The 9,796-nt window shown below is 43.5% G+C and overlaps 1 protein-coding gene across 4 annotated transcripts; it reads left to right on the top strand.

The window, feature by feature from the left end:
• Window positions 1-3,277: 3,277 nt before the first annotated feature.
• Window positions 3,278-8,299, top strand: LOC120552519 (cytochrome c-type heme lyase). Of its 4 annotated transcripts, none has more exons than XM_039790651.1 (8): window positions 3,278-3,405; window positions 4,834-4,948; window positions 5,060-5,107; window positions 5,333-5,466; window positions 6,068-6,216; window positions 6,540-6,659; window positions 6,757-6,843; window positions 8,023-8,299. In XM_039790651.1, exons 2-8 carry the CDS (start codon window positions 4,840-4,842, stop codon window positions 8,219-8,221), a joined length of 846 nt encoding a protein of 281 aa, XP_039646585.1. In that variant the 5' UTR covers window positions 3,278-3,405; window positions 4,834-4,839; the 3' UTR covers window positions 8,222-8,299. The 4 variants fall into 4 exon arrangements, with proteins under 4 accessions (XP_039646585.1, XP_039646586.1, XP_039646583.1 ...); XM_039790652.1 differs by having other exon boundaries at window positions 3,311-3,405; window positions 4,839-4,948; window positions 8,023-8,221; XM_039790649.1 differs by having other exon boundaries at window positions 3,331-3,537; window positions 8,023-8,221.
• Window positions 8,300-9,796: the final 1,497 nt, after the last annotated feature.

Raw genomic sequence — 9,796 nt, 5'->3', positions numbered from 1 at the left:
AGCAAGAAGCAACAGAAACAATATTAGTGTTGGTCATTTTAATAATAAAGCTTTTATTATTTTGTTTGCATTTCCCTCCGGGGACTAACAGCAGCAACAAAAAGAAAGAAAAAGAAAAATTCAAGTGAGATCACCCTTCTCCAGCAAAGTGACAGGATACCCAAATGGACAGAGGTTGGGAGGAAGAGGGGGCTCTAAAGGGCCACAGCTCATTCATACCTGGGGGGCCCCCCACATGTGACATAAGGTTCAGTATTGTGAAAAAGCAGAATAAGATGGAAATAAATCCAATCTGTGCCTGCTTTTCATGTTATAAAGCCAACAAACGTCGATATCAAATGGCCACGCTTGCTGTTTCAGGTAGACTGGGTAAACCCAGCCCGATCTGCCGGCGATTTGATTTTGTCCTGCAGCTCAGGCTGGAAACCTGTACGTTTATCTATCCTGCTTCCGTTACAAATCTGTGGGTCCAATCGCAAACTGGCTTATCCACCTGGCGCGCTATAGACCTTTTTCACAGCAGACACGTTGACATGTCATAGTAGGAAAAGCACATGTGTATTCAAAACCATTGTTGATGGCTGCATTCCACTTAGGAGAGGCCCTGGTGTTGTGCATGCTGACTCACTGAAATAGCTTACTGGGACACTTGATGGAATTGAGCCACCGTTAAGGTTATCAACTTCAGCTGTGCTTTTCTTCCTATGACAAGTCAAAATGTCTGCTGTGAAAAAGGTCCATTGGCAGGTTTAACACGATGACGATAGAGAAGTGGCGGCAAGCAGCTTTTTGTTTACATTCAACATGGCGGCCACCGAAGCGCAGCAACCAAGGGGGTAAGCTTCGCTTCAGAACTCGAACCTCCTATGGCGCCATTGTGATGCTACAACAATATCACCTTTCGTTAGCATTCCATTGACTGCCATTCATTTTGACGTCACTTTGACAGCGAATAACTTTACATCTGAAGCGTTTAAAGACTCTATTTGTCCGTTGTTTATTTCTAAAGAAACTGTATAAAAGACTCCATTACCTTGTACCTCACGTTATGGCTCCGTAGCATCGTGCTGCGTGTTCTTCTTCTTCTGTTATATTGGCGTTTGGCATAACAACTTGTTGCATGACTGCCACCAACCGTTGGGCGTAGCCTAGAGCATCAGGGGTGTGAAAACATGGAGGCCACAATAACAAAAGAGATTTGCTGCTGATTTCTTATGCGAGCATAGAAACAGCACATGGACAGGTGTTTGTTTGTGTTATCTGCAGAACAACCAACGGGAAAGGACACAGATAAGGTGTTGTTTTTTATATACATAGGCTTATTTATGAATATTTTGAAACATGTTAATAACATGTTTCAAAATAATAATAACATGTTACATAATATGTCTGTGTATGTTTCTTGGCAGAGGCGTTTGTCCACAATAAACAGTTTATTGTCATTGAAATATATTCAGTGAACCAAAGTCGCCTCCATCAGACGTCAGTTGTCAACAACGCGTCACCAACTGGGAAACTCAGCAAAATCCAGCCCCAGTTTCCCACCTCTGATTCCCACAGGAAGTGACGTTAATGGTGATGTTTTCACTGGGAAAAATGTTTTTCCGATGTCCATGAACGCACGGTATACCCGTTGATCGCGCCTCTTTTGCAGTAGAAAATACAGAGCAGACTCCCCAGACTAATGTTCAATATTAAAAGAATGAGCTTGGTCTGGTGATAGCCAGACTAGTTTCAGTAACACTGCCGTTAAAATAAATGTTGATGAGGTTTTCAGTTAAAGGGTTGTGTGGTTGTTTATTAAAAAACAATAGATTGAAAACGCTTTGTTAAGACATTTAAAAAAGGGTAGTTCTATTCCTTTTCGGACAAGAGTATGTATTTCAACATTAAGTATTTTTTTATTTTGCTTTTTTTTTTTAAATACTTTGTGTCTTGTATTTTAAGTTTTTTTTTTTTGTATGTTGTTTGAAATAAAACCATTCATTCATTCAAAATCTAATGACTTGACTGCTGGACCTAGTTTCAGGAACTTCAGAGTCACCAGAACATTAGAGTATAATTAAGACATTTGTGAGACTTACTATTATATACCTTTTCATTAGAATCATCTTCTTTATTTCTTCATTTTTTTCCTCTGTTTTTAACACGTTGCCCTGCCCTGGTGAATTGAAATGAACTATAGGAGGCAGAAGGAAAGGAGCGTGAGTCTGTTACAGTAAATATAACGTGTGGCACTATATTTACTGTAACAGACTGTATCAACTGCAATCTGTAATATACAGTTATAACATGAGAAAACCATCCACTGTATCATTATAATCTAATGACTTCATCACCAAAAGACCCCACACATCCTGCACACACTCTCTTTAACCTCCTCCCAATTCCAATATGAATCTTGCACACTACTTTGCACTATTACTTTTCTCACTTTACATCTCACTCCATGTGTACTTGTCTTGATATTATGTCTTATTTGTATATTTGTATTGTTGTATATTATGTTGATATGTGCCTATATGTATATGGTTGACTCTATTGTACAGTATGTGTCTATATTACTATTTGTCTACTGAATGTTTACTACTGCATGTCTATTTGTTGATGTACAGAGAGTTAACACCTACCGAAATCAAATTCCTTGTGAATGTAAGTATACTTGGCCAATAACAACTGATTCTGATTCTGATTATAATTATAATTGCACAGTCTATGGACAAGACGTGAAAGTGTGACGGGGCTTTGGCGCCCCCCAGCGGCCAGCTCCCGCCACTACAGGGTGACCTGCGTTGTGTAACTCCACTTGTGTAAAACATAGAAATACTAATTTCTATGGTGTTACGTATAACGTAGACATGAATTTGGTGTTGGTATTTTTATAATCTTATTGTAAATTTTAATCAGTAATGAGGCTATATAGTTATGACTTCATGACTCGGACGAAGACTTGTTTCATAAAATGCATCATACAAAGAATCAGGTAAACAACAATAGCACATAAACATCATAACTAATTCTTTAAAAAAATATGCACATAAAAAACAACAACGAAATAATACAAAAATATAAAATAACACAGAAAAAGAAGTACATGTAAACATAAAATCACGTGTAGTCAGAGGTTTTGAGGGAAAACGCTCTACAGTTTCTACAAGTTTAATAGTTTTGTTGTTGTTTAACAATATAAAATGACTTGATTGGAGGCTTTAAGTTCTATGAGAAAAGGTACAAAATTGGGGAGAACCATAGACAGTAAAAAACTGACGTTACGTTGTCGATTTCAGCGTGATGACGTGTTTGGTTTACGTACGGCCGGTGCGCAACTCCTTCTGGGTAAACTGTTATGTCTGCCCTGCACGTTGACATTGTGCTAGTGAGCTGACAGAAGAACTTGTCACACAGGTCAGTCCTTCTTCTTCTTTCTCCCGCTCTCTGTGTGTTCGCTGCGACGAACAGAAAGGGACGGAGGCGTCCGGAACCTGCTGCTGTTAACGGCTGCTGTGTTTACAGGCGCTTACACACCGGGCGGCTAACGTAAGCATAACCGCTAACGTTCACCGGGAGGTTAACCAAGGAGGATAACTTCTGGTAACGTTAACGTTAGGGTCGCATGTCGGCAGGTTAACTTCCATATGTTGTGTTTGTGAGCCATAGGAACTTAGTTCAAACCTAATGTGTCCAACATGCATCAGCATGCACTGTTAGAGATGTTGTCAGTGGTGTAGTCTAACATATTGTAGTGGGTGTACTCTACTGGTGTTTTTTGCCCCCAACGGTGCCTTCCAGGCAGCGCTAGCGTTAGGTGCCTTGAAGGAGCATTTGGGGGCAAAAAACACCATCGAGCGTATATTGGCCAGAGTCTGCCTTTGGGGGTATATCATAGTGGGGGGGTCTAGGTGTCCTCCCCCCAAGTTTTAAGCATCAATGACTTAATTTCCTGTTTTCGGATACACTTTTATGCACCAATTTACGATGGAAATACCTTTTTATTTAGCCTATGTGAAGAAAAAAATATTCAAAATATCATGGAAAGTATGTTGATGCTTGTCATTGGGCATTTTTAAGTGGGTATATGGAAATCCTGGAGCTTTCTTAGTGGGTATACTGTGTATCACGTAGACTACACCACTGGTTGTTGTGATGTAAGATAGTGCAGCTGCCAGAGAAAGGTCATCACTAAGACATGGAAGGGCATGAGAGCTAACTGATGTCTGCCTCCATCCATGTGCTGACTGACTTGTTCACTGATGTTGCAACATATTAAGCCCTATTCGCACGGGATAAGTATTACCTGGGGACCTCTTGTAGTTTATAAATTACCCCCACACGTCTGTATTTCGTCTGGCGCATTCACACGGGATAACTGAAGTCTGTATTTTACTCAAATTTACAGACATTATCCCCCGGATATGATGTCAAAACTTTTCATTTATAATTGACAACGCAGCCAGTTAGACGCCCCCCCAAATCACAGAGATGCCGATTCGCACGGGGACTAATATTATCACAGGACCTCCGTTTTCGGCGAAATATGGTAGGTCATTTGCGGGGGAATTATTACTTTACAAATTACAGACATGACCGATTTGCACGGGATTAAGATCACAGACAACCTCCGCGATTATTACAAATGACTGGAGGTCACCAGGTAATACTTATCCCGTGCGAATAGGGCTTTAGTGTAACATTGTTATAGTCACTGCAGTGACGTTACAAGGTTTTCTAGGCTAAAAGCTGGACATTAACAGGCTGTTAGTCCTAGACAGCGTTAGATACTTGGTGCTGACATTCCATACTGTGTATTGACTGTGTGTTTTCGTCATGTGACAGTGCAGGATGGGAGCCTCGCTGTCCACACCTGCTGCTCCTTCAGTCAGGGCGGAGGCCATGATGGCCACCCCCCCTCCGGGCTGCCCCATGCACCAGGAAGCCCAGCCTGTCAAAGGTGATGCCGTGGGACGGATCAGGCTGTGAACTGCTCTTATGTCATGCCATGTTATACCTTACTGACTGTGTTAACATGTTGTAATTTGTTGTCTGTATCTTTCTTTCATAGTGTCTCCACCTCCAGAGTGCCCCATGCATCAAGCTCAGCCTGTGAAAGGTAGACACTTTGAGGTCAATGCAGGCCTACCTGCACCCACACAGCCACAAATACACGGCTCCCTGCTGTAGCCTCTAAACGTTACACAAGTTCACGTTTCCTTTTCCCCTCTGCCCTTTCCCTTGTTTCACATATGAAACATGCGAGTGTTTGAAGGCTTTAGGCCGGTGCTGGCCAGGATTTTGTCCCCGCTCTGCCTCAACCAGGTGCTCTTGTTTCCTGCAGCGTCTCCTCCGCCGGAGTGTCCGATGCACCGTGCAGAGCCAGGTCCAGCTCACCAGGAACGGGCCTATGAGTTTGTGGAGTGTCCCATGAAGGCGGCAGAAGGCATGAAGAGTGACATCGACCCATCAAATATGGTACCTGCACAACTTTAGTGTAGGGAAGAGGGAGTGGGTTCTGGGTAGAGGGAGAAGGGAGAAGGGGGAGTAGCCAAGCAGACATGAATACATGGGTGATCTTGAAAGTTGTGTCTTTTGCCGGAAGAGGATTGCACACAAAAATAAGAAGCTAAAAAGATGGGAGGTTTCTTCCTTTTTGAAGAGAGACGTTTTGGATAACATCTGTAATGCTGTGAACAGATTTTTGTTGCTAAAGCTAACAGCTTTTAACATCTGCACCATCTGCTCTGCTCTTGAAATGCACAACAAGATCCCCGTTGTATTAAAAGAAATGATTTTTAGTTTTATTGGTAATATGACAATATCGTTCTTGTTGGTGGTTTCTCCATTTGAAGCATTAAATTGTCTTGCTGCTTAGTCTTCGAACTGCCAAGTCATCATCGTTCGTTCCTTCTGCTACTGAATGGGTTCTCTCCTGGATGAATTCCGTGTCCATTGAACTCTATTGTTCTACTGGGTTTTCATCAAGAGTGCTCATGTTGCCATAAAGCCAAAAAACACTCTATAGTCACATGTTTAACGATGTAGTGTGCGTTGTCTTTGCTCCCTGTGTGTACAGATGCCTCCCCCGAACCAGAAACCAGCTCCAGACCAGCCCTTTGAACTCCCCGTGGCCAGACAGGAGTCCTCTATTCCCCGCCACGACACAGACAAGAAGTGGGTGTACCCATCGGAGCAGATGTTCTGGAACGCCATGCTGCGGAAAGGGTCAGTCAGTACTCTCTTGTTCCAGTTCATGACCTGATGTGTGTGCAGACATGTAGCACCGATAGGTCTGGTCTTCTAGCATGTAACATCCCATAATACTCTTTTCAATTCGGATCACTAACTGGAACTCTAGTGTGGAAACAGGTAGTGTTAACCTGCTAAATATCTGCAGTCGTACTCAGAGTTTCCGCTAGAAAAAAAATTGGTGCCGGTCATGTGACAAGTAAGGTATCATTTTCATTTTATTTTTTGGGGAAAAGTTGGCGTGGGCGTGATGAGAGCGCACTGGTTCTCTGGGAGTCTGAGTCATTTTTGTGCTGCAGGTGGCGGTGGCGTGAAGATGACCTCGAAGCTCAAGATATGACCAACATCATTAAAATCCACAACCAGAACAACGAGCAGGCCTGGCAGGAGATCCTGAAATGGGAGGCCCTACATGCAGGGTGAGTGACGGACTGCAGCTTTCCATGCATCTGACAAACACACACACACACACACACTGTATGCACTGACAGTCATGTGACCTTGTGTTTCCTGCAGTGAGTGTCCATGTGGGCCCACCTTGAAGAGGTTTGGGGGAAAAGCCAAGGAGTTCTCGCCCAGGGCTCGCCTCCGCCACTGGATGGGGTGAGCTCCTTCACTGTGTCATATGTATGAGTCATGGTTTCGTGCTAAGATCTAACTATATGTTATCAGCTTGCAGTTTCGTTATTATTATTATTATGTGGCAAGAATGAAAAATACAAGGAAAAAAAGATCTCAACCGCTCCGGTGATGATCTCAAATACTGCAGCTGGTGGCGTTTTGTAAGTGGTGGTGCATCAAACCGCTTAGACACATTGAAACATAATCAGCATATGAGACCAAGGCCCTGTCCACACGAACACGGGTATTTTCAAAACCGCATCTTTTTCTATACGGTTAGGCGGTTCGTCCACACGGAAACGCAGTATCAGGTCCCTGAAACCGAACCGTTTTGAGAACTCCTGCCAGGGTAAAGATTCTTAGAAACTCCGGTTGCATGGTGTCGTGTAGCCGGTGAAACCCGGAGATTTTGGCTTGTGACGTCGGAGTGCGCCCCGTTGTCTCCTTTGTTTGACATCAGATTGTGCGCCGCCGTCACCTTTTTTGTTTACATGAGACGAATCTCTGCAATGGCGGACGTAGCTAAGATATTGCTGCTAATAACTGTGCTAACAGGGCTGGTTACATACATACAGAGACATGCACACAGTTCTCCCGTTATATTGCGGAACAGAATGCAATACTCCGCAAGTCACTGCTTATGACTACACTCCCACGACACAGAACACGCCGCCATCGTCGCCGGTTTGGGACGAGACCCGGTCGGACCTCTTCGGGAACTCCATGCTTCGGATTGGCCAACATGGCTCAACAGTTAGAGTTATATCGCCACCTGTTGGTTTGGCGTGCTCTTCACGGCACTTGATAGTGTGTTTTTACGTTTTCATGTGGACGAAGTATTTCTTTTTAATTTATTATTTTTTTTTCTCAATCTTAGGAGGAAAAACTCTAAAACTATGGGACAAGTTAGATCTTATATCTCGGCCTGTCACGATAATTATGTTATGGACTTATTGTACTGTATATGGAAATGACCTGGCAGCGTTTATCACAATTATTTCTGGGACAATATATGGTTGTGGTGAGGGGCCTACTCCTGTCCCCCCCCCCCACCCCCGTCCCTTCCTGCTGTTTAGCTGGTAGAAAGCATCAGTGGTGGCTGCTGGTATCCACTGCATTTCTCTGATGCTTTCTTCTCCTCCTCCTCCTCCTCATCATCAGCTACGAGCTGCCATTTGACCGCCACGACTGGATCATCGACCGCTGTGGGAGGGAGGTGCGCTACGTCATTGACTACTATGACGGTGAGATCAACAAGGAGAACTACCAGTTCTCCATCCTGGATGTACGCCCCGCCTACGACTCTTTAGGCGCCGTCTGGGACCGTATGAAGGTGGCCTGGTGGCGCTGGACCTCCTAATGGACACACACACACACACACACACACACACACACACACACACACACACACACACACACACACACACACACACACACACACACACACACACACACACACACACACACAAGCACAAGCACACGTACACACTTACACATATGGAGCTGGCTGTGTACCAGAGGTGTGGTGCTGGGAGAAGAAGAAGACTAAAGAAAGTGACTCTGTTTAGTTAGTTAGTTCACGCTGTGTAAAGATGAATCTGCTAATCAAATCGACTTCAGTGGAACTTCTGGGTTTGCTTTGCAGTTCACAGCTTCCCTCTGCTCTCACTTTAGATGGAGCTATAGGAGCAGCAGCTCACCTTCATGCTGTTTTTCCATACACACGTGCTTAGGGTTGGGTACCGAAACCTACACAACCGGTAGGAATTGGACTGGATTAGAACGCAAATTTCGGTTCCTCATTTCGGTTCCACTTAATGTGTCGACTGAAATGTTTTCCCTCTGGCGCTCCGAAATGGATGTAAAAACATCACACTTTCTCTGTAGTCTACCGTTAGCTAGGTACCGTAAATGTAGGCTACTTTTAAAATGCCATATTTCCCTCTGGCTAAAAGCAGCGGGCTGTGACTAGTGGTCAGATACGTTTCATTTCCTATAACTTCTTCACAATAAAAGTCCCCCACATGTTGTTATGTGATTTAATGGCTTTTATTATGAAGCAGCAAAATACGGAAATGTTGGGTCTTCATCAGCAGGAACTTAACCCGACTCATCAAACAGTAAAATGAAGCAGATATCTGAGCGTAAGAAAATGCTGCTGTGGTGCATTATGGGAAATGTAGGATCCAGTATTTTTTCCATCTCATGGGGACTAAAAGTGCTTCTGCTGCTTCCATTTGGACCATAGTGTTTTTGACCATAGTGTGTTCTCAGACTTGATGACTACTACTGCTGCTGATAGAGTGATCTGATATGGTAGCTTTTAATCAATCAACGAGGTGCCCCCGTCAGCTGTGTGAGCACCGCTAGCTGTGGCTACATGTGTGTACACTGTAATGGCCCCCAGAGTGTCTGCTGTATTCTTATTGGTGAGCTGGCTTTGACAGGTTACCGTGACAACAGCGTATTGGGTTGTGGCTGTTACTGTGGTTTGACCTACAGCATGTATGATATAAAGAAGCAGGACGGAGATGAGCCTCTCCCGTCTTGCTGTGGTGAGCTTGCCCTGACTGGATGCCAGCAGCTCATTTGACAGTTTGCACACTTTGTCCTCATGCAGCATACTTCATATACTGTATTCATTTCCTACTTCGTCATGGGTGTAAAAGATGATATATCAGATAAACCTGCATTGTTTAAGATGTTGTAACCTTTAATCTGCAACTTCTTCAAACTAAGAATCCTTTTTGTTGCATTGTTATTCCGATTTATTTATTGGTTGATGAATGAGTGCTAAAATGTTTTTTTTTTTTTTTTCTTGTATGTAATAATCATTTTACTAGCTCTGGTAATCCATTAATAAAGCTGGTCATGAATAAACCTTGCCTTTCTCATTCCATGTCCATATGGACTATAGAGCTGGCTGCAGCTCCAC

This window comes from Perca fluviatilis, chromosome 22, assembly GCF_010015445.1.
Source record: "Perca fluviatilis chromosome 22, GENO_Pfluv_1.0, whole genome shotgun sequence".
NCBI classification, from domain to species: Eukaryota; Metazoa; Chordata; class Actinopteri; order Perciformes; family Percidae; genus Perca; species Perca fluviatilis.
This window is presented reverse-complemented; position numbering and strand designations above follow the sequence as displayed.

Coding starts and splice junctions, on each gene's coding strand:
- LOC120552519 (XM_039790651.1), top strand. CDS start 4,840: ATGGGAGCCTCGCTGTCCACACCTGCTGCTCCTTCAGTCAGGGCGGAG. Junction 4,949..5,059: donor GGAAGCCCAGCCTGTCAAAG/GTGATGCCGTGG, acceptor TTTCTTTCATAG/TGTCTCCACCTCCAGAGTGC. Junction 6,844..8,022: donor CGCCTCCGCCACTGGATGGG/GTGAGCTCCTTC, acceptor CCTCATCATCAG/CTACGAGCTGCCATTTGACC.